The sequence below is a fragment of the Stegostoma tigrinum genome, chromosome 7 (genome assembly GCF_030684315.1).
Source record: "Stegostoma tigrinum isolate sSteTig4 chromosome 7, sSteTig4.hap1, whole genome shotgun sequence".
In the NCBI taxonomy this organism is placed as follows: domain Eukaryota; kingdom Metazoa; phylum Chordata; class Chondrichthyes; order Orectolobiformes; family Stegostomatidae; genus Stegostoma; species Stegostoma tigrinum.
Genome location: NC_081360.1, coordinates 36,561,338 through 36,586,199, shown reverse-complemented (window position 1 = coordinate 36,586,199; position 24,862 = coordinate 36,561,338). Strand labels below are relative to the sequence as shown.

General features: G+C 40.3%; 1 protein-coding gene across 16 annotated transcripts in view; it reads left to right on the top strand.

The window, feature by feature from the left end:
* The window catches only part of pms1 (PMS1 homolog 1, mismatch repair system component), a 99,905-nt gene that overhangs the window by 38,545 nt on the left and 36,498 nt on the right, over positions 1–24,862 (top strand). For all 16 annotated transcript variants that reach the window (XM_048534394.2, XM_048534386.2, XM_048534400.2 and 13 more), the window contains one exon: positions 4,847–4,963. In XM_048534394.2, the coding sequence (XP_048390351.1) occupies positions 4,847–4,963 (117 nt within the window). The remainder of the gene's footprint in view (positions 1–4,846; positions 4,964–24,862) is intronic.

Genomic DNA, 24,862 nt, shown 5'->3' with positions numbered 1-24,862 from the left:
TCTACCCAAACATTCCTGTAGAATGCGCTGTTCTGTATTTTAGATTTTGATGGATCACTAACAAGCAACACTTGTTATTTTAGGATTACTGAGAAAGCAAAGACCAAAACTTTTAAATAACAAGGTTTCACTTGACTGTGTTTTGTCTTTTCGGGTTTTCTCACAAAATTGGATGCATAACCAAAGCATAATATTCTAGAAGCACAAGCTAATCATCAAAAAAAATGCTAAGCTTTTCCAGAAGCCTCCATCAAAACTTCCTTCATTCTTCAAACTAAACTTAGTTAATGACATGAACGTTTTTCATATGAATAAAGCAGCAAGCCTTAAGTTTACTTTTCATGGAGTTGTGACCATATTAAACAAGCAATAAGAAGAGGAGGTGCATTCTGGCCAGTTATTGACATTGAAAGTAAATTGATGTCACTGGAAAATAAATCTTTCTGTCAAGATGACATTGCAGAAATGTCAACCAGTACTAACTGCTGACGATTAAGATACTAGTGCTTAAAACATTGATAATATGCTTTCCCTTCCTGTTTAGGGTTCTGTTTTTCTTAAAAGAAAGTAACAATGTACTAACCCTTTCAGTGTATTCTCCTGCAAAGGATTTGGAGTGGATCTCCACACGATAAATGTTTAATTGGAAATCCTTACTTCATTCTAAACCTGACGTTCAGCAGCTCTCTGCGTATTTTATATCATATGCTTGATCAGGTTTCAAAGTTGCATCTTACTATTTGGGACGCTGTCAGTCTAAATCCAACGTATTTTGCTGATTAATATTTTAACGATGATTCAAACATTGCAATTTGTGTGAACATATATATACGCAGTAATCTTTTAGACTTTATTATACCAATCATAAATTATGCAGCCTAAGAGAAGCCACCATTAAAGGTGAACATTTGAATAAAGAAGTGTACTTTTGTAATACTAGAAATGGTTTGTATTATTATTTTGCATTTCAGATGTCCGTCTATTTACATGATACATTTCAGGGTGAGATAATTATGATGAATTATAATGTCCTCAAGCAAATTTTTCTCACTTTCCTAAACTTATAGCTTTCTGTCATCACATATGATTTTTTTTTCTGCACCATTCACAAACAACAAAATTGTAAAGACAGTAATCAAAATTAAGTATGAGATTATTTTGCTTAATGAGAAGTCATCATCCGCATTTCGCTTTGTGATAGTTCAAGGAAGTCCCAGTTTACAGTGCAATTTTGTTTTCACATTGAACAAATAATCCAATTAGATTATTCTGCCAGAAATGTATAAGAGTATGATTTAATCTTGTCCACAATTCAAAACTACTAATGCTTTTTGTTATGATTTCCTTAAGAGAAGACCCTTCATTCATTGAATTCCACATGGTTCTGGGCAACTCATAAACAACACAGTGTAAACAATGTTATTCAGTTTTATCTACAGACTACATTGTCACAATATTGTTTTTAACACGAGTTGGAAATAGTACATGCATCCAAAATCTGAATTGTGTTCACTTTTAATCGTAGAAACTCATTGAGACTTACAAATAAATTTTACATTTTTGTCTTTTCTATTGATTGAGAAGTTTATTATTGTATGATTTTGCTTTGAGGCTTTTTAAAACTATCAAATACATGATGTAGCATTTTGAAAATGCATATCATAAATAGCTGCCTTACATGTGCAAAGAATGAAGAGACAATTTGTAAATACCTGGAAGTTGGCTGAAACTTATAATTGGCTCTAAATTATCATGAATCCGACTGATCTAAGATGTGGGGTGAAAGCTCGTGGTTGCTTTACCATTGTTAATTGCCTTCACCTACTGCAACAACTATTGTTTATCCTCCTTCAATTCCTCCCACTTCCTACAGACAAAGTGGGGTGGCAGTGGGTACCCGCATGGGCCCAAGCTGTGCCTGCCTCTTTGTAGGATACATGGAACAATCCCTCTTCCGAAGCTACACTGGCCCTGACCCCCATCTCTTCCTCCGTTACATCGATGACTGTATTGGTGCCACCTTGTGCTCCCACGAGGAGCTCGAATAGTTCATACACTTCACTAACACCTTCCACCCCAACCTTAAGTTCACCTGGACCATTTCTGATACCTCTCTTTACTTCCTGGACCTCTCTGTTTCCATCTCTGGCAATGACCTGGAAACTGATATCCATTTCAAGCCTACTGACTCCCGCAGCTGCCTAGAATACACCTCCTCTCACCCATCTTGCTGCAAAAATGCCATTCCCTATTCCCAATTCCTTCACCTCCGTTACGTCTGCTCCCAGGATGAGGCATTCCGTTCCTGGACATGCCAGATGTCCTCGGTTTTTCAAGGACCGCAACTTCCCCTCCACTATGGTTGAAAATGCCCTCGACCGCGTCTCTTGCGTTTCCTGCAACTCATCCCTCGCACCCCCTCCCCGCAATAACAACCAAAGCACAATTCCTCTCGTCCTCACGTACCACCCCACCGACCTCCAGATCCAATGCATCATCTTTCGGCACTTCCGCCACCTGCAATCTAATCCCACTACCAAAGACATTTTCCCTCCACACCCTTATCTGCCTTCCAGAGGGACAGCTCTCTGTGACTCCCTTTTCTGCTCCATGCTCCCCAACAGTGCCAGCACCCCCAGCACTTCTCCCTGTGACCGCAGGAAGTGCTACACCTGCCCCTACACCTCCCTCACCCCCATCCCAATCCCCAAGAAAATCTTCCACATCAAACAGATGTTCACCTGCGCCATCTGCTAACGTGGTATACTGTATCCGCTTTCCCAACGTGGCATCCTCTACATCGGGGAAACCAAGCGGAGGCTTGGAGACTGCTTTGTGAAACGTCTACGCTTGGTTCCTGACAAACAATTGCACCTCCCAGTTGAGAACCATTTCAACTCCCACTCACACTCCTACTCCTTAGACGACATGTCAATCCAGTTCCACAGTGATGCCACCCTAAGGTTGCAGGAACAGCACCTCCTATTCCCGCTTGGGAACCCTGCAGCCCAATCGTATCAATGTGGACCTCACAAGCTCCAAAATCTCCCCACCCCCAACTGCATCCCAAAACCAGCCCAGCTCATCCCCGCTTCCCTAACTTGTCCGTCCTTTCTCCCGCCCATCCACTCCTACCAGCTTCATCCCTGCCTCCTTGACCATTCCGCCTTCCCTGGACTGACCAATCCCCACCCTAACTCCCCACCTACACTCATCTTTACTGGCTCCATCCCTGCCTCGACCTGTCTGTTTCCTCCCCACCTATCTGCTCCTTTATTTATCTTCCATCCACCTCCCCCTCTCTATTTATTCCAGAAGCCCCTTCCCCTCCCCCATTTCTGAAGAAGGATCCAGACTCTAAACGTCAGCTTTTCTGCTCCTCTGCTGCTTGGCCTGCTGTATTCATCCAGCTCTACACCTTGTTATCTCTACTGTTTATATGTTACCTTTTCAGGTAGTAAAACAAGTAATCCAATATGTTTGACTATCAGGTCTGTTGAAAAGTTGATCTGCACCATGTAAGAAAATATTGGGATTAATGACTAAAGTTTTTGAGAAGTATCTTAAAGGACAAATGAGAATTAAGAGTGTCATGTTCCTCGGAGTGATGATAACCAACAAACTATCTTAGACCACCCACGCAAATGCGACAGTCAAGAAGGCATAACAACACCTTGTTCCTCAGACGTCTGAGGACATTCGGCATGTCCATAAGGTCACTCACCAATCTTTATAGATGCACCATAGAAAGCATTCTATCCAAGTGCACTACGGCATGGTATGGCAACTGTCCTGCTCAGGACTGTAAGAAACTCTAGAAGGTTGTGCACACAGCCCAGACCATCGTGGAAGATGACCTCCCACCCATCAACTCCATTTACACTTGTTGCCACAGAAAGGTTGCCACCATCAAAGACCCCTCCCATCCCAGTAATGCTCACTTCGAACAGGCAAAAGATACAGAAGCTTGAACACATGCACCAACAGGTTCAAGAACAGCTTCTTCCCTGCTGTTATTAGACTACTGAGTGGACCTCTCTAACTTCAAATAATTGTTGATCTAGCTTTGTGCATCTCCTGCAGAGCCCTTGTATTCCTCTCTCTGTCTAAGCATCTATGATCTGTATGACCTTGTTTACTATGATCTCCCTGTACTACTTGCAAAAGAAAGCTTTTCTCAAAACTTAAGTACATGTGACTACAATAAATCAAATAAGAATTAGGGATATTTATGGGAAAGTTCTGGAGCTTAATGCCTAGGCAGCTGAATGCACACCCAATAATGGTGAATGATTAAAATCAGGGATGTGCAAGTGGCCAAGATTAGAGGAGCACATTGTTTTCAAATTCCACAAAACCTATCATGGGAATTTTAAAGAGATAATGGGAACAGAGGATGCTGGAGAATTCCAAGATAATAAAATGTGAGGCTGGATGAACACAGCAGGCCAAGCAGCATCTCAGGAGCACAAAAGCTGACGTTTCGGGCCTAGACCCTTCTTCAGAGAGGGAATTTTAAAGTTGAGGTGCAGCTGGATTGGAAGCCAATGTAGGTCAACAAGCTCAGAGGTATTGCTGTTGCTAAGTATTGCCTTGTGCTATGTGCAGAATTTCCTTTTAACTGCCATCATTACACAGTGTTGAGATAAACTTTGCAGGTGTGTAAGGATGAATGTGTGTGCCTATGGTACAATAATTATACTTAAGAAATATAGTGAAAATAGTGCAGAAGTTTAGTACATAAAATGTTTGTGGAGTTTTGTAATTATATAAACCTTAATATAACTTGAGCTAAACAAACCTAAATTTAGTTTGAAGAATCTAATTCTGTGCCATCATATTTCAGGCAGTTGTATGGCAAAAGGCCAAGGTGTCGGATCACAAAATGGCCCTATTAACAGTTCTAGGAACTGCTGTGATGGTCAGCATGGTACCTATTCGACATCATGAGCAAGAACCTGAGGTCAGTATCAGGTTACACTGATTTTGCATGGAGATGGGGGGGTGGGGTGGAATCTATGTTCAGCAGTTTAATGTAATTTGTTTTCTATATCAACACTTTGCACTACAATAGTCAATCCTAACGTTAGTCTTTTTGCTACTCTGCTTCAATATGGTTAAAATTAAGATGTCTTGAAGCTTTCCCTTTAAGGTAAAGATGAGGATGTTTTCCCTCAGCGTTGTTAGTTTGTAGAATTCTCTTCCACAGAAGATAGTGAAGGCTGGGTCTCAAAATTTATTCAAAGCTGATTTAGATGAATATTGGTGAGGGAGTATAGATTATGGAGCGGAGATTGAAACATTGACATGATACAACCACTTCAACCAGATCTTATTGTGTGGTAGAGCAGCCTCAAAATGCCAAATTGCCTAAAACTTTCCAAATCCTGCGTTTCTATTTTGATCATGGTTTCTAAAATTAAAACTGCAGTAAACAAATTTAAAATTTGCTTCAAACATTAATAATTTGGCAGTTGATCCTTAATTTCAAGTGTGCTGATTTTCATTATTGAGATGACAAACATCTGTTTTCATGAGGGCAATTATTTATAAACGTGCCAAGCATTGGGGGAGAAGTTCAAGACTTTGCAATTCCCACCAAGAATGAATGTCAGAGCTTTGAGCACACATCAGTCACTGAGACAAGTAACTCACCTGATTCCTCAAAGCTTGTCCGTTATCTACAAGACACAAGTCAGGAGTGTGATGGATTAGTTTGCATTTGCCTGGATGAGATCAAGTGTAACAAAAGTCAATGGACAATATCAGCCAGTACAAAGCAGCCCATTTTATTCGTACCTCATTAGTATGACAGATCACAGGCAATCTGTCCTCCCAGACCCATAGTAACTTACATTTTAAAAGAAGACAATTTAAGCCAGAGATTTTTTGATTTAATAAAAAGAATGGGTTTATGAATTACTAAACACAAGAAGAAATACTAACACAACTCACATACACAAAGTAAAACCAAGAAGTGAATCCAGAATGTTAAAGGTAAAACAAAATGAATTAGTCTCTGAATTATCTGTGAAGAACAGATACAAAAATGTTGCAGCCATCATTGAGACACCAGTAGCATTCATGTTGGAAGTTGAGCAATTTATATTGAGATTCCTGATCTTTGAAATTCGTTTATCCTAATTCTTTTTGAACTGGCTGGCGGCACTCAGAGTGAGAGACAGTCTTTGCCTTTTATTTCATCTGCAGTGAAGGTTGTCTATACTGCTGTTTTCAAAGCAATGATTCTATGGCTCAATCAACACTCTAGCCCATACACTAGGATGTCTGGCTAGTGTTGCAATTGTCCTATTTTTGTGTATTCGTTGAGTGAAAAATAGACCTCTCTGCAAGAGGTGAATAGTCAGATTCCTCTTTTCCTCTATTTCCCTGGTTTGAGTTTTCTGACTCTCTACATGTGACATTCTTATGGCTTACAGAGGACTTTGACAATCATTGAGTTCACACCTGCAGACTCTTACTTTACTGTCTCAGTTCTTTTTATAAAAAGAGACATATTTTGGAATTAAAAGTTTTAAAAAGAAAAGTCTATTAATACTTTGGCATTCTGATCTGCTATCATAATACCACCAACAGAATCGTGGAGTTGTTACACTTTGAGGGCAGCTACTTGGCACATCATGATTGCACTGGCTCACTGAGCATGTTGACTTGGTGCCAATTTCTTGCCTTTTCCCCCATTCCCCTGCACATTGAGAAACAAAGCTAACAATCATCCAATGCCATCTTGAATGCTTCAATGGAAGCTGCATCCATTACACGTTCAGGCAGTACTTTCTATACCCTCACTACTTGTGTGAAAAAATGTTCTTTTTCACCTCACATTTATAAAATGTTTTGAAACTGTACCCCGTGGGTTCTTAATCCATTTATGAGTGGGAGCTGTACCTCCCTATTCACACTGTCTAGACTACTCTTGATTTTGAAAACATTAATCAAAGCTGTTCCTGGCCTTCTCTCAGAGGAAAATGGTTCAAACATCTCGAATTTTTCTCAAAAATAATGTGTCTGAGCCCTGGACCATTTCTGTGAACTCCCTTTGCACTGTCTGTAGTGTATCCTTTCTATATATGGTGCCCAGAACTCCAGCTAAGGTCTAACCAGTACCTTTATTTCCAAAGGTATTTGATGAGGTTTCCCGTATAGAACTTCGAACTAAAATAAATGTCCTTGGTTTTGGGTGAGTATGTTAGAATGCATACAAGATTGGTCTAACTAATAGACTAGAGAGATTTCGGTATGAGCAATATTTTCAGGAGGGCAGCCTGTAACTCATGGAGTGCCAGAGGTTTCTGTGCTGATGCCACAGTTATTTGCAATATTTAATGACTGCTTGGATGAAAAAATTGAACGTACTAATGCCACATTTGCAGATGACACAAAAATAGGAGGGAAGAGAACAATGAAGATGATACAGTCTTCAGAAGGATTATAGATGAGTTAAATGAGAGGGCAAGAACTAGGCAAATGGAATATAAAGTGGGATAATGTTTGATTATGCACTTTAGCAGGGAGTATAAAAATAGAGGAGACTGGCTAAAACTGTATAAGGCACTAATTTGCCTACACCTAGAATACTGTGAACAGTTTTGGTCTCCTTATCTAAGGAAAGAAATATTAGCATTAGAGGCAGACATAGGAAATTCATGAGGTTGATCCCATGCATGGATGATTTTCTTATAAAGAGAGGTTGAGTACGGTGGGCCTGTACTCATTGGAGACATATGTAAGACTCTTAGAAGCTTGACAAGGTAAATGTGGGCAATTTGTTTCCCTTTGGAAAAAGGCTAGGACCAGAGGGCATGAACTCAGTAAGGAGCCAGCTATTTCAGACTGGGGTGAAGAATTTATTTTCTCTTTGGGTGGTGACTGTGTCAAATTCTTTACAGTAAATGCTGTCACATTGTATTTTCAAGACTGAGATAGACAATTTTTATAAATTACTGAAGGACTCAAGGGAAATACAGGAAACTGGAGTCAAGGATTAAGAAATCAGTCATGATCTCATTGAATGGCAGAACAGACTTGATGAACCAATCAGTCTATTTCAGTTCCTATGTCTTAAGGTCTTATATCAGTTCGTCATGACCTTCCAGCTCTTCTACGTTTTATCTGTCCTGCCATCTTGAATGAGTTCTGCTGATATACACCATGGTCTGTCCTCTCCTCCACGCCATTTAGAATAGTACCCTTTATCTTATACTGTCTCTCCGTGTTTGTATAAAGTGCATTAATTCACACTTCTCCCCATTGAAATTCATCTGCTACCTATTTGTCCAATCTTCCAATGTTTCAACATCCTTTTGAAATTTTCACTGCCTTCCTCATAGTTTTCAATTATTTCCAAGTTTTGTGTCACCTATGAACATTTCTACACACTGAGATCGACGTCCAATATGTTAGGACAAGCAAGGGTCCCAATTCTGAACCCAGGAACTCCATTATAAATCTCCTTCCAGCACAAAAAAACCAATTAACTATTATTCTACTTCCTATCCCTCATTCAATTTTTGTATTCATGTTGCTACTGTCTCTTTTGTTCCATGGCCTATAACTTTCCTCATTAATTGTATGGTATTGTGTTGAAAATCATTTGGACGACCACGTACACAACATCAAAGACCTTCCCTTCATGAGCCTTTCTGTTAACTCTTCCAAGGAGCTCTAAGTTTGTTAAACACAATTCCCCTGTAACAAATCCATGCTGACTCTCCTAAATCAATCCATGTTTTCCATGTGACTGTTAATCCTATGCTGAATTATTATTTCCAGAAGTTTCCCCACCACTGAAGGTAAACCAGCTGGTCTGTAATTGCTGGGTCAATGTTTACAACCTTTTTGGAACAAAGGCATAATGTTTAGAATTATCTAATCCTGTAGCATCACAATCCAAATCTATAGGAGATTAAAAGATAATTGTTGCTGTTGTTGTGATTTCACACCTTCCACCATCCGTGCATAGTGACAGGTATACCATTTACAAGACGCACTGCAGCTCTTTGGACGGCAGCTTCCAAACACTCATCCTCTTTGTCCTTGAAGGACAAAGACCACAGATGTGGAGGCACTTGCAAGTTCCTTCCAAGCTCAAATCGTCCTGCTTTGGTACTATATTCCTGTTCCTTCACTATTGCTGTCTCAGAAACTGGGTTTACCTACAATGTATAAACTTAAGCAGTCCAAGAAAGCGGCATACCAACATCTTCTGGAGAACCGTTAGGGCAACAAATGCTGGCATACTGAGTGTTGCTGATATCCTGTAAAACAATATTTAAAAAAATTACAGGCCAGATGGTTAGGAAATTACAGGTTGCAAGAGTTCTAATTTCTGGTATATGTTCTTGGTAAGTAAAGTACTTCCAAAAGGTATGGAGTCAACAAATCGTGCATTTATTTCCAGATTGGAATTAGAATTTGCACATTACAGAAATAATGTGTTAAACACTACATTGCTCTAAATTGAAGGCAATGACAGTCATTATAGCATAGAAATTTGCTTTAATTTTCTTTTAAATATCTGAGCTGGGAAAGCTCTCTTTATATGCATTGGCCAGAAAGGCCCTCTGTCCTCTCAGCTGTTTCTCTCGAGTAAAGGGAATCTCATTTCAAGCTATATTACTAGGTTACTTCCTGCTCCTAAAATTAAAATGGTAATGCCATTTACTTGAAAGACTGTACTTCTATTATGACTTAAATACTGCATTCGTTTTAATCAAAGTATTTACTGCTCAACAAATTCAGAGTTTGGCTGATTTGGTGAATAAAACAGACACCTGTGTGATTCCTTTGAAAACCTTCAGACAAGATAACATTATGTAGAGCTGGACGTTAACAAATGATGAGCACATGAGCAATATGCAGTACTAGTGACCTAGGAAGGGAAAACCAAACCGAAGAAAGCCTTAAATAAATAAAAATGCATAAGATCTTTCTACAAAATCTTAGAAATTTCTACTCATAAGGAGACCATAACAATGTTTGCTGTAGATACTTAAATTATATTTCACTTTTCTTTCCTCATCCTATGACATTTCACCATTCATTCTTCATTTAACATCATGATGTTCTGTTTCAAGAGCTATGTGTGGAGATGCATTCTGTAATACTTCATTTCAGGGATGTTCTCTTAATCTCACTTTTTGACATTGTTACTGCTAATCTTAGTTTTTTTATTCTCTGATTCACAAAATATTGGAAGTAATTTTTCATAATTTACTTTTTCAATCATTTTAAGCACCCTTCTGCCCCCATCCCTATCTCTGCTCTAATGAATAGCATATCACTTTTTCAACTGCTTATTTTAACTACGCTGTCATTCTTGGATCCTGCTGAATTTATGGTGCATTTAAATGGGTCTGAAGTAATTTCCAAAATGAGGTTCACACAATGGTCCATTTGTGGTTTTAACAATATTTTTGTTGATGTTTATTCATATTTCCTTGTGTTTGTGTGCTTGCTGGTCTACCAAAAAAATGCAGATTCTTATTTGCCTTTTTCTGGTGTTTTTCAATTGTACTTCTGATAAAAATCTAAATCTGTACTGCTAGCTACCTGTTGTGAATGTTCCTTTGAAAATTTAAGAATTTAGGTTACATGTTCATTGTTTCTCATTCTGCCCGCAGTATATTATTTCATCCTCTCACAGTTGACACAAACCTGTCAAACGTGTCCGTCTTCATGTAGACTTCTATTCATAGTTTGTTATGCTACTAATTTGATGTCATTAACAAATTTTGACCTTCATCCCAATGTCTTGTTGAGAACAGGTTACTTATATGTAAACAAGATCTCAAAATTGATATGATAGGGAAGAAGCTGTCAGATTGATCTAAGAAGTGAGAAGCTATGAGAAGTTTTGGCAGATTTAAAAGTGGACACATCCCCATGCCTGGATGCCTTGTATCTCAGGCTGTTGTGGGAGAGGCAGGAGGAACTTACCGGGGCCTTGAGTCAAGCTTTCAAACAGTCTCTGACAAGCGAGTTTTGAGAAGATTCGTAGCTCAGGTTGAAGTTCTGGATGTGACTTTGCTCGCTGAGCTGGAAGGTTAGCTTTCAGACATTTCATCACCATTCTAGGTAACATCATCAGTGAGCCTCCGACAGAGCGCTGGTGTTATGTCCCGCTTTCTATTTATTTAATTAATTTATTTATTTATTAATAGAAAGCGGGACATAACACCAGCGCTCTGTCGGAGGCTCACTGATGATGTTACCTAGAATGGTGACGAAACGTCTGAAAGCTAACCTTCCAGCTCAGCGAGCAAACTCACATCCAGAGTCTCTGACAACCGGGGAAGTGCCAGAGGACTGATGGACAGCTATTGTGGTTCCACTTTACAAGAAGGGTGGTAGAGAGAGACTAGGGAACTATAGACCAGTGAGTCTCACATTTGTGATAGGGAAATTGTTGGAGAAAATAGTAAAGAAGAAAATTAATGCCCCATTAGAGAGGCACAGTTTGATCAGGGATGGTCAGTGGGAAGCTGAAAGCCCAGTGATATTATCGCTGGACTATTAATCCAAAAACTCAGCTAAATTCCTGGCACGTGGGTTCGAGCCCCGCCACAGGAGAAAGTAGAATTTGAATCCAATGAGATATCTGGCATTTAGAAAGTACTGATAACCATGAAACCATTGTCGAATGTCGAAAAACACATCTGGCTCACTAATGTCCTTCAGGCGAGTCCATCTTTACTTCTCGAGCCTGCATGTGACTCCAGACTGACGTAATGTGGTTGACACTCAACTGCCCTCTGAAATAGCCTAGCAAACCACTCAGTCACGCCAATTTCTTTGGTCTTGACAAAGAAATTAACATCAGCATTGACCTAGGCACTGAAAAAGATCACAGCAGAAATAGCCATGTCAACCCTGCAAAGTCTTCCTTACAAACATCTGGGGCCTAGACTGATCAAACAACAGCTTGATATGGACTTATTCACGGAATCATACATTACAGACAATATCCCAGAGCACAGTACCCCAGTGTGCTCTGAATCATCAGTAAAGTGATGAAAGGTGTCATCAACAGTGCTATCAAGTGGGACCTGCTTAGTGATACCCAGTTTGAGTTCTGTCAGGGCCACTCAGCTCCTGACATCATTACAACCTTGGTTCAAACATGAAGAAAAGAGCTGAATCACCGTCCCTGGATACATCCTGTCCCACTGGCAAGAAAAATTGTGACAAATACTTCAGCCTTACCTTTTGCACTGATTTCTTCCATGTTGAACAGTACTTTGAGGAATCATTGAGGGTGGCAAGAGGGTAAAATGTCCTCTGGGTAGTGAATTTCATCATCGACCACTAAGTGTCTCAGCAGCAGCACTGCTGATTGAGCTAATAAGATCCTAAAGGACATTACCACTAGACCTCATCCTTGGCAATCTGCCAGCTGCAGAAGCATCTGTTGATGACTATATCAGTAAGAATGACCACCACACAGTCCAATGATGAAGACTCACCCTCACATTGGCAATGCCCTCCATCATGTTCTGTGGCACTATCCCCATGCTAAATGGGACAGACTTCAAACAGATCTAGCAATTCAAGATTGGGCATCCGTGAGGAACAGCAGAATTGTATTGCAGCATAATCTGCAACCTAATGGCCCGGCATGTCTGTAACTCAACCATTACCATCTAACAAGGGGATCATCTCTAACTTAGTGGAGAATGCAGGGGAGGATATGCCAGGAGCAGCACCAGGCATACCGAAAGATGAAGTGTCAACCTTGTGAACCTACCAATTAGGACTACTTGCAAGTCAGTTAGCATAAGCAGCAAGTGATAGACAAAGCCAAGTGATCCAACTACCATTGGATTAGATCTAAGCTCTGCAGTCCTGATACATCTGGTCGTGAATTGTAGTGGGCAATCAAACTCAATAGAGGAGGAAGCTCCACAAATATCCCTATCCTAAATGATGAAAGAGCCCAGCATTATCAGTGCAAAAGGTAAGGCTGAAGTATTTGTAGCAATTTTCAACCAGGAGTGCTGAGTGGATGATCCATCTCTGTCTTATCCAGTCGTCCCCACCATTACAAATGTTAGGCTTCACCCAATTCAGTTCACTCCATGTGATGGCAAGAAATGGTTAGAGGGATTGGATGCTGCAAAGGCAATGGGCCCGAACAACATTTTGGCAATAGTGCTGAAGACTTGTGCTCCAGTAGCCAAGTTGTTCCAGTATAGCCTCAACACTGGTATCTATTCGACAATGTAGAAAATTGCCCAGGTTTGTATGACCTGTACACAAATCCAACCAGGCCATTTAGCACGCCAGTGTGCTGTGAATCATCAGTAAAGTGATGAAAGGTGTCATCAACAGTGCTATCAAGCAGCACCTGCTTAGTGATACCCAGTTTGAGTTCTGTCAGGGCCACTCAGCTCCTGACGTCATTACAGCCTTGGTTCAAACATGAACAAAAGAGCTGAATTCAAGAGGTGAAATGAGAGTGATAGCCTTTGATATCAAGGCCACATTTGACCAAGTGTGGCATTGAAGAGCCTTGGCAAAACTGGGCATCGGGGCAAACTCTCCACTGGTTGGAGTCATACCTACACATTGGAAGATGATTGTGGTTGTTGGAGGTTAGTCATTTCAGAACTTCAAAGCATCTATGCAAGAGTTCCTCAGGTTAGTGTCCTTGGTCCAACTAACTTTAGCTGCTTCATTAATAACCTTCCCTTCTTCACAATGTCAGAAGTGGGGATGTTCGGATGTTTGCACAATGTTCAACACCCTTTGTGGCTGATCAAATACTGAAGCATTCACATTCAAATAGAATCATAGAATCCCAACAGTGTGGAAACAGGCCATTCGGTTCATCAGAATCACTTTCCCTCTAAAGAGCGACCCACCCCCTGCACTGTGTCTGCAACCCTGCATTTCTCATAGCTAATCCACCTAGTCTGCAAATCCCTGGACACTATGGGGAATTTAGTATGGCCATTCCACCTAACCTGCAGATCTTTGGACTGTGCAAGGAAACCGGAGCACCTGGAGGAAACCCACAGAGACACAGAACGTGTAGACTCTTACACTGACAGTTGCCCGAGGGTGGAATTGAACCAGGGTCTCTGGTGTTCTGAGACAGCAGTGATAACTACTGAGCCACCATGCTGCCCTGTCCAACAAGACCATGATCATATCCAGCCTTGGGCTGACAAGTGACCAAGTAACATTTGAGCCACATAAAAGCCAGGCAATTACCATCTCCAATAAGAGACAAACTAATCACCTCTCTTGACATTCAATGATACTACCATCACTGAAATACCCATTGTAACATCTTGGGGTTTACCGTTGACCCACATTTCAACTGGATTTGCCACATAAACATTGTGACCACAAAAGCAAATCAGATACTAGGAATACTGTGGCAAGTAACTCACAACCTGATTCCCTAAAACCTGTCCATCACCTACAAGGCACAAGTCAGGAGTGTGATTGAATACTCCCCACTTGCATGGATGGGCCTAGCTCCAACAATATTCGAGGTTGATCCATCCAGGACAAAGCAGACCACTTGATTGGCACCACATTCACACAAATCCACTTCTCCCACCATCTCTGCTGAGTAGTAGTAGTATGTGCCATCTACAAAATGCTCGGAAGAAATTCACCAAGGACCCTTATACTGCACTTTCCAAACACAGAAGGACGAGGGCAGCAGGTACATGGGAACACCACCTGCAAGTTTGCCTCCAAGCCACTCACCATCCTGCCCTGGAAAGATAATGCCACTTCTTCCCAGAATTCTCTCCCTGGAAGCATTGTGTGTGAACCTGTAGCACATGGACTGCAGCGATTCAAGAAGGCAGCTAACTCCCACCTTCTCAAGGTCAACTGGGAGTGGGCAATAGATGCTGGCCAGCCAGCAACACCCTTAGCTCATGAGTAAATAAAATATAATCCAGCATAGCTTTGTCAGTGGGAGGTCATGCCTAACAGATCCAGTGGAATTTTAAGGAGGTGGCTAAATATTTGGATGAAGGTATGAGTGATTTATTGTCCCATATGTCTATGGATTTCAGCAAGGCCTTTGTCAAGCTCCCACATAGGAATACGAATTTTTTAAAAAAGGTAAAAGCTCATGGGATCCAGGGTAAGTTGACAAGTTGGATCAAAAATTGGCATAGTGATAGGTGACAAAGTGGTGTTAGAAGGTTGAGTTGATGTCTGGTATGCAGGGATGTACCTCGGGGATCAGTACTGGGTCCAATGATATTCATAAGTTTGTAGATGAAAATGTGAGGAGATGATAAACAGGTTTGTTGATGTCACCATGGTTGGCTAGGTGGTTGACAGTGAGGAAGGCAGTCATAGTTACAAAATGATACAAACAGAGTCAAAAGGCAGATCAGTGGCAGATGGAATTTAACCTTGATAAATGTGAGCTGATCAACTTTGGAAGAAGGATCAGGATATTGGAGTACTCGATGATTGGCAAGACACTAGGAAGTTCAGAGGAAGAGAGGGATCTTAGCAGGCTTATCCACAGATCCTGAAGGTGGCAGAACTGGTTAATAGGGTAATTAGTAAGGCATATACAAGATGCTTGCCTTTATCAGTCATGGCATAGATTATAAGAGCAGAGGTTACAGATCTTTGGTTATGCCACAGCTGGAGTACTGTATGCACATCTGATTGCGATACTATCGGAAGCATGTGATTTGCACTGGAGAAGGTGCAAATGAGATTCACCAGGATGCCTGGGATGGAGCACTTCAGCTCAGAAGAGAAGCTAGGTAAGCATAGATAACAAGGTGTGGAGCTGAATGAACACAGCGTGCCAAGCTAACCCTAACCCTATTGCAGGAAAGCTGACGTTTCGGGCCTAGACCCTTCTTCAGAAATGGGGGAGGGGAAGAGGGTTCTGAAATAAATAGGGAGAGAGGGGGAGGCAGATCGAAGATGGATAGAGGAGAAGATAGGTGGAGAGGAGACAGACAAGTTAATGAGACGGGGATGGAGCCAGTAAAGGTGAGTGTAAGTGGGGAGGTAGGGAGGAGAAAGGTCAGTCCAGGGTTTGCAGTGGGAGAGAGATCCCCTGAGGTTTGTCCAGAGAGAGGAGGGTAACTTTTGCAGTGCTTTTCTTTGGAACAGGAAAGTCTGAAGGGGGACCTGATAAAGATGTAGAGAACTATGACGGCCACCGAGAGGATGAGTAGAAAGCAACTGTTCCCTTTCGTTGAAGGGTCAATAACAAGCGTCATAATTTTAAAGTGAAAGGCAAAAAGTTTAGAGGGGATTTGAGGAATTACTTTTCACCAGAGCGTGACGGGGATCTGGAATGCAATGCCTGCAAAAGTACTTGAGGCAAGAAACCTCACTATCTTTAAAAAGAACTTGCGTGAGCCCTTGAAGCGTCATGACATCCAAGGCTTTGGGCCCACTGCGGGAAAAGTGGGACATGGAGATAGTAGTATACTTTTGATGGTACAGATTCGTTGGCCTGAAGGAGCTCTTCTGTACTGTATGATTCTATGAACTTAAATTCTAGATGCATGCATGCTTGTCAATTGCAGAAATATTCATTTACTTCTATACTGGCCTTTTACTTCTGAGTCTTAAACTTTATAACAAGTTTTGCCTTTTGCCAAATGCATATACTGCATCTATTATGTTCCCTTTGTCTACCTGTTTGATAATTTCCTTGAAGAATTTAATTCAGTTAATCCAATCTGACCCATGTTTAGACAAGTTTTTTTTCCAATCTGTGTTTTCTTTTAATGGTATATAGCTGTTTTCCCACTTTCAAAATAAGGCTATTATATAGTTTCTGCCCTGTTAATACCCTCTCCTCCACTTCCTGCTCTACAGATACCTTGTTGAAATTGTCATTCTCCGTACTTTGCACTATAATAGAAAGCAATGCAAATATGCAAAGCTCCAGGTCATGTCAATAAGTTTGATAACTTGTGTTAATGCCTTTGATACTTCGTCCCTTATCACTTTTCAGTATCCTGCTGTGCAAACTATCGGACTTGGTGCCCTATCAACTCAGGATCCATTTTAGTACAGCGTTTTTAAACATAAATTAGTGATTTGTTAGATACTTCTGCATTTTGCAATTTTCTTTGATAAAAAAATTTATTTACCATTGTGTTTTGTCCTGTACTAATTTCCTGTGATGCTTACGTCAAAGGTGGGATTTAGCTCAACACAGGTGTAGCTCAGACATTGTGCAGCAGCACCCTTATGTTAATTAGGGTCATTGAGACAAAAATCTTAAGTACCCAGCTGATATCAAACCTAACAATCTAAGACACGTGGAATAGAATGGATGTCAAGTTGTCATTAGGATACATCTAACAGCTGATAGGATTTTACCACATTGCATTATACAAAAAAACTTTGTTTTAACCAGCATGTTATGAACCAGCATTCTCACTAAATCAGCAAAAGTTATACACCTCAAATACTGGAATTTACTGTATTATCGCGAACAACTGAGTAGCCAGTTAGGGTGTGAGTAAGAAGGGTGTCAGCTGGTAAGTTTTATTTAAGACAAAGTTGCATTATTATTTAAGTGATTTATGCGGTAAAGAAAATATAACAGTGATGTGTATACCCCTACATTACATTTCTATTACTTAGTGTATGTTTTTATATTGATTGTGGATCTTTTGATCAATGGAATATTTGATTAACTGGCGCACTCCCGAACCCTTAGGTGCCAGTTAAGGAAAGATTTGCTGTAATACCTGACTAAGAGGGGGTGTGAGAGTTGCTGGCAAATGTGACACACTGGTAATGTCCTTTTGTTTTGAACCAGGATGCCCAGATTCAAATTCCACCTGCTCCGCAGGTTAATTACAAAACATCTATAATACCTCACTATTTATTGTTCATTTTCAAAGAGGTTTGGGGACCAAACATAACCCTGTGTTTATTGTAAGTTGCAACAGCAAATTTTTCACTACTAATGAGCACCCAAAGCTGGTCTCATTTTCTGCTTGTCGGGTCAAATGCTCTGATGTCTGTTTGGCATTTTGTTTCAGTTTGAAAGAAATAATAAGCCTTCATATACAATGAATAGTGGATTTTAAATTTTAGATTAAAAAAAATCATGGCTTTTGTGAAAAATCATGTTTACCATAGGAAATACTCAAATTCCTTGCTGGTAAATGATGGCCAGTTATCTGTGACCTACACTTTTGGGATCCATATATTCCAAAAAATCCACGTGGTTTTTCTATCGTCATCCCCATGTTTGACAAATGAACTCCATGCATGTCAAGCCACAATGACTAGGAATTTTGAAGGGACCTGCATAGTTGTCATGTAACTGAGTCCGTGATTTACATGGTTATTCCTGCAAATTTGGGGGAGTGCTGGTGGTAATATTTGTATTTGTCCTTGTTGGCCCTGTGAGCAGTGCCCCACTAATGTGGCTATGTCTGCGTCCTGTCCTGGCCACCAGACATATCATCTGGTCAACATCTCCATTTTGGAAATGACTGGATAACTCTGGTGGAGTTCACCAGTATCTGGTGATGATCTTTGCTCAGGGCAATCACTTCTATTCCCCATAATTGTATGCTGTCCTCACCTGCAATCTGATCTGTCTGGATTTGGTTTCTCCAATAACCACCAGCTGCCTTAGTTTTGCCAGGACCAAATCTTTCTGCGTCCAGAGTCTGATATTGTCAGGGACTGGAAGTGTCCAGAAAATATAAAAGCATTATGGGCTCCTCCAGTGGTGCACCACCGGCAGTGTATCTACCAGCAGAAGGCATCTCAATGCACCTGCATTTGCTACTGGCATCCTGGACAGTGTTCCAACTTGTAATTAATATGCACTTAATGTGACAACCCACCATTGAGTTTGACTTGGAGCTATGGGTGTCACCGCCTTGTCCTCTTTAAGTAGACTTAGCATGGGTTTGTGGTCTTGGATGCAAATGCTATCGGGCATTTCCTCTTCATTGGGCTGCCTATGAGCTAATACTACCCGATGTGTTACGGGGAGGCATCGTATGTCAATACCAGATGTCACTTGGGATCATAGCGTGCCAACACCTCAAAGGATTGATAGCTGTTTGTTCATTTCACTGAAAGCTACGGCTTGGCTACATGACTGTTTCCAAGACTGAGCCTTTTCTTTAAAGAGTTGATGAAAAAGTGCCAGGATGGAGATCAGGTTATGTATGAAGTTTTCCGCAGTAATTCACCAGCTCAAGGTATAGATGTGGGAGCCGCAGCACCTTTGATTACCCACACTTTATTTTCCAATGAGTGTAACCCGGTCTTGTCAATTCTGCAGCCCAAGTAGGTCACTTGGGGTGCTTGGAACACATGTTTGTCCCCTCTAAGGCATACACCCGCCAAGGAGAAATACCTAAGGACTCTGTCCAAGTTCTCCAAGTGCTCCTTATTGGTTTTGCCAGTTATTAGCACGTCATCTAGATAAATGACTACCTTGGATGGACCTTGTGAAATCTTCTCCATTGTCCACTAACAAATTGAATAGGCTAATTATACCCAAAAGACAGTCTCATATATTGGTGCAAACCCTTACGGGTACTACTACTGGGAATCCTCACGTAACCTCAATTGAGAGTATTCATATCCAGCTTTGTGTGTAAATAATCTCTGCGAGTGATTTGGCATATATCCAGATACAAAATGTGGTTTACTGTTCATTTAAAATCTACACACAGGTCAACAGATCCCATACAACCGCTCCTGTCCATTCCACAAACTGGACTGGCTTGATGATCCCTTCACTTTTCAGCCTTCTGATTTCTGTCTCTACTTTTGCCCATAATGCAAATGGCACTGGATAGGCCTTGCAGAATTGCTTTCAGGAATTGCTTCCTGGCCAACATGTAAGATGGCCTTGGCTCCTTTGATAATCCTCAAACCTTCCTGAACGCTTCCTGTGTATTTAATTAGAATTTTACTCAGGCAGCCATTTTTGAACAGAAAAACATTGAGCCATCTAGGTGAATCTCTCGCAGCCAAGTGCACCTCATTGGGCTTGTGCCTGAGCCTTTTACAACAACCAGTGGTAACTGAACCAGCCTCTTCTTTTGAGAGACTAGAACCAAAGTTGTACCCTTAATCTGTAAAGGTTTCCCAATATAGTTTCTCAGCCTAGCCACGGTCTTACACAAACCTATGAGTTGGAGTCCAGAGCAAATTTTGTTAAAGATTGCTTCTGCTGTCATTGAAACAGCTGTGCCGGTAATGACCTTCATTAGAATTGGGTGATTATTTAACCAGATGTTTATTTTGATTGGTTCTGATTTGGATGTTGATAAGCACTTTAACTATTCCAAGCCACGTATAGGTGGAATTTCTAAGGTGTGCACTCTCCTGCATACTGGCCTATACGTTCTGTCAGATAATTTACGTCTACTGGGACTCTTTTGCTGTCTCAAGTCTGCATACTGGCAGCAAGTACAATGGCTTGCCAGTCAAGATCCTGAAGAAAATTTTAACTATTTGGCTGAGTTTTTTCTTTTGGCATTTTGCTGTGGGCTGACCAAAAGTCCCTCTTCTGGATATGACCTGTGTGAGGCTATGAAATTGCCTTCACTTAAGTGGAGTGTCCCAAGCTCAGTTGGACTAGTGAGAGTGTCCACTCCTGTCGGAATACCCTACAACTCAAATGCTCCACATGCTGCATAGAACATAGCACAGTACAGGCCCTTCGGCCCACAACGTTGTGCCAAATTTGAATCTTCGAATGATAAAGCCATTAGTAGTGCCTGTTTGAAGTCTAGTTTGGCTTCAACTAGCAGGCATTTTTGCATGGTTACATCATTAATCCTACATACCAAATGATCTCTCAACATCTCATTAAGGGCTAAACCAGAGTCACATGCCTCTGCCAGTCATTTTAACCTAATCTAATATCCCGATAGGGATCTCCCTGTTTCTCGAATTGCCGAGTAAAACCGGTAGCATCTCAGAATTAGAGGAGGCTTGGAGTCCTAATATTCCTAAATCTGTCAACTCTTGAAAGATTTTAATATCTGTTGCTTAAGGGAAAGTTAGGCACCGAGTAACTGAAAAAGCCATAGGTCTGCAAGCTTTCAAGAGAATTGCTCATTGCTTTACATCTGCCACAATATCATTTGTCTGTAAAAGAAATGCATTCGTCCCACATTTGGGCCCAGTCTTTGGCAGGTTCAAATGAGTGAAGCTTCCCAAATAACGACATGATGCCAGAAATGCTTACCCCGACTCAAAGATGACTATTGCAAGCAGATTTCTTCAGGATCGCCTTTCTGTCATCCCCACTGAAATAATTCCACAGGGGCCAATATCCCGTCACCAAGTCACCCTTAATTTTCACGTCAGCTTGCGGAGTGAACAGAGCCTCTGACGTTTCTGTTTATTATCTGTCAGCCAGGCCTCCCTGATTGGGGTTGTTAATCTTGTCCAATCAGGGGACTCGTGTTCTATGAGGTCCTCATGGCTGACCTTATTTCAATCACTTCAGATGTCGCTGACTGTACACACCATAAATTATAAATTCGCTAACCATTCTACTCCTTTAATGTCCAATTATTATGAGGCCACATTCAGCACATCACACAAGTCAATGCCCAGCATATTTGCATCTCTGAAAAACCAGAAAGTGGCTATTGGGCGTCAAGGACTATTGACTAATTACTTACCTCACAACTGTGGAGAATAACTCCCACACAGGCTGTATATATTTAATCAGGGTCATATTCCTGGACATAATGTCATTGAGTAGACCATTAACATGCCTAAGCAATTCTTCTGCCATTTGGACCTCTGAAAGAACCGTGCATAACTCACCAAGAGTGTATGATGCAAAACATCGTGGTCTGTTGTGTACTGCACAACATCCCTGTGATCACATCGACCTGCAACATGCTGACCAGAACTGTTATGCTTCATTCAGCTGTGACCTGATCGGTTTATTCAGCAGTTCTAGCCTAATCTCGCTGCATTTGCATTCTGTGTCTTGACTTGGAAAGAAATATACCTTGCATGCCTTTTTAACTACCTTATTTGCCTGTTCTATTACCTTTAGGAATCTGTGAATATTTACATCAAGTTTCCGCTGTCCCTCTACACGCCTAACTATCCTCCGATTTATTGTGTAATCGCTTGCCTAGTTTATCCTCCTGAAATGTATGACTTCACACTTCTCCACCCTGGATTCCATTTTCTACTATTATGACCAGTCCATTACGATCTTCCTGCTGTTTGTGGCTTTTTGCCTCACTAACAACCGAAGAAACCAATTTGTATATCATCTGCATAAATCATACCTACTACCTAGCGGTCTAAGTTATTGATATATATACCACAAAGGTATAGGACTCCATACTGAATCCACTGGAAGCAACGTTACCACTACTGAATCACTCTCAAACATTACCTCTTGCTTTCCAGTCTAATTTTCCCCTTTCCAATGCATCCCATGGGCTTAAGTTTCTGATAAGTCTGCCCATTTGTACCTCGTCAAAAACCTAAATTAAAATGTAGACTGCATCAAACTAACCCTAACTATTATCCACTCTTTCAGTTGCTCCTCAAAAAATTCCATCAAGTTGTCCGCTACAATGTTTCGTTAACAAATCCATGCTCATTGTCTTTGATTAATCAGTTCCTTTCTAAATGTTTATTCCATATAATTGGATGTTTTTTAATAGTTTGCTCAGCAGCAAGGTAAGGCTGACTGGCTTATATTTAATCAATCCATCCCTTCCCATCTTGCCCTGTTCACTCAGGTTCCATACCCTCTGAAGAAGTTGCTATACTCTTTTAGACTAACGATGATTGCAGGTTGTCTTAGGAAAGACCACAAAATATCTGTGAACTGTCTAATGATTGGTGAACATTGTTTATTTGCTAATAGCTGCAGAATCCAGGCCATTATGTTGGATTTTATGTGCAGTGAGTTTGTGTGATGGCTGATTCTGGGCGTTTTATTAGAAGTAGTTTTAGAACATTATTCGTGAAATTGCAGCTTCATTCTCACGCACTAGATTTTAAGCTATTCAGCAACAAATCTATCCATATAAATGTGTATATATATTTATGTATATATTTTATATACACACACAAACACACACACACACACAAATATAAATGTGTGTGTACACACATTTGTATTTTTGTGTGTGTATATATGTATGTGTGTGTATATACACAAATATATATTTATATATCTGATATAACAGTCCATTTGCACCCTGGCAGCTTGGGAATAAGGTTATTAAGAGCTGACAAATGTGTTCTGACTGTAACATGGAACCTTCACTAATTGCTAAAATAACTGTGGAAACATTGTAGCCTGTCTTTTTTTTTATTTGATAATTACTTCCACAAAAATATAAAGAATAATGAACATTGACATGTTACTTGTACACTTTGTTTGGGCAAAATGTTTTTCGGTGGCTAATGACTTAATTAAATGTTGTTTGAACCTTAAATATGATATGTTGATTTTAAAAAAAAGAGTAGTTTCTGCCTCAATTCTATGTCTTTACTAATTTATAGTGTCTCCAATTAGACAGTGAACTGTGGTCTACTCACTTGAAAATATAACTCAATACTTTTTTAATCAAAAAATAACTTTGATGGGGACATCACTTGTTACAAGTATAAACTTAGAAACTGTGTAAAGATAAACTTAAGCTTCCAGTGGTTTAAGTTGAAATTGGTTAAAAATGAATAATCACCCCAACTGTGTAACCTTTGGCACTGCCCTCTAACCTTTTAAAGCTATTAATTTACACAAATTCGCCCTAGGATTTGTTCAATAAAGCTCAACACTGCAGGATTTTTGTTTAAATGTAGACTTACAATTTTAAATAAATTTCTCAACTTAGGAACTTTAAAAGAATTTAAGTGGAATTTGTGCAGTGAATTTTTTTTGAAAAGAGTTAACATAGGGTTCTTAGAATGAATAGGTAACAGAAAAAAACTCTACCAACTCCACTAATATCAGTGCAAAAACACTTGTGTTTAACAAATTCATCTTTTTAATTGTCATTTCAATGTTGAATACATATTTAAATTAACCCATAAAAGAGGTATTTTAATAATGTATATTGCATAGATTTCCAGAAATAATTAAAAACACGCAAAAATAAAAACCCGGATTGAACTGGAGCCTGTGCATTTCGGGTAAGAAATGTTACTGGATACTGAATTCCCCATTTGCTGCTGCAGAACGACAACCAGCTGATTTTGACATTGGTGAATCAAGTGTCTACTAATATCTCTGAACAGATTGATTGGAAAATATCTAAATTCTATTGGCGGTCTGCTGTGGTGCAACCATAGTATCCCTACCTTTGAAACAGGGGACTTGGGCTCAAATCCCACAAGCTGCAGAGGTGTGTCATAACCTCTCTGAACAGGATGAATAGAAAATAATTAAATCCAACTAGTTAACTTGTCACCAACCTCTCATAAAAGGTTGGGGAGAAGCAGCAGAAAATCCAAACCCCAGACACCATGCATTGATGACATGAGGCAAGATTAGCTGGCAGGCTGACATTATTGTCCCATCTTTGGTGTGGGAATGAGATTAAAGTGGGAGCCCTGAGCTTGCTTTAAAGAGCATAATGGATTATTCCTGTAATACAAGACGATAAGTTTGAAGCAACACACTTTACTAATATTTTAATGTCATCTCAATTTCCATTAAACATAATCTGAATGCAGTAACCTGTAAAACAAAAATTAAGTACAACACGTTTTGTTCTTCAGACTAGAAGGAACACAACTTATATAAACTGAGAGGCCAGAATGGCTGCCAAAGAGTAAGATAAAGAATGCAGGTGGGGAGGGTTTGAAAGAAATCACTTTGATCAGAAGTTTTGTGGCCAGAAAA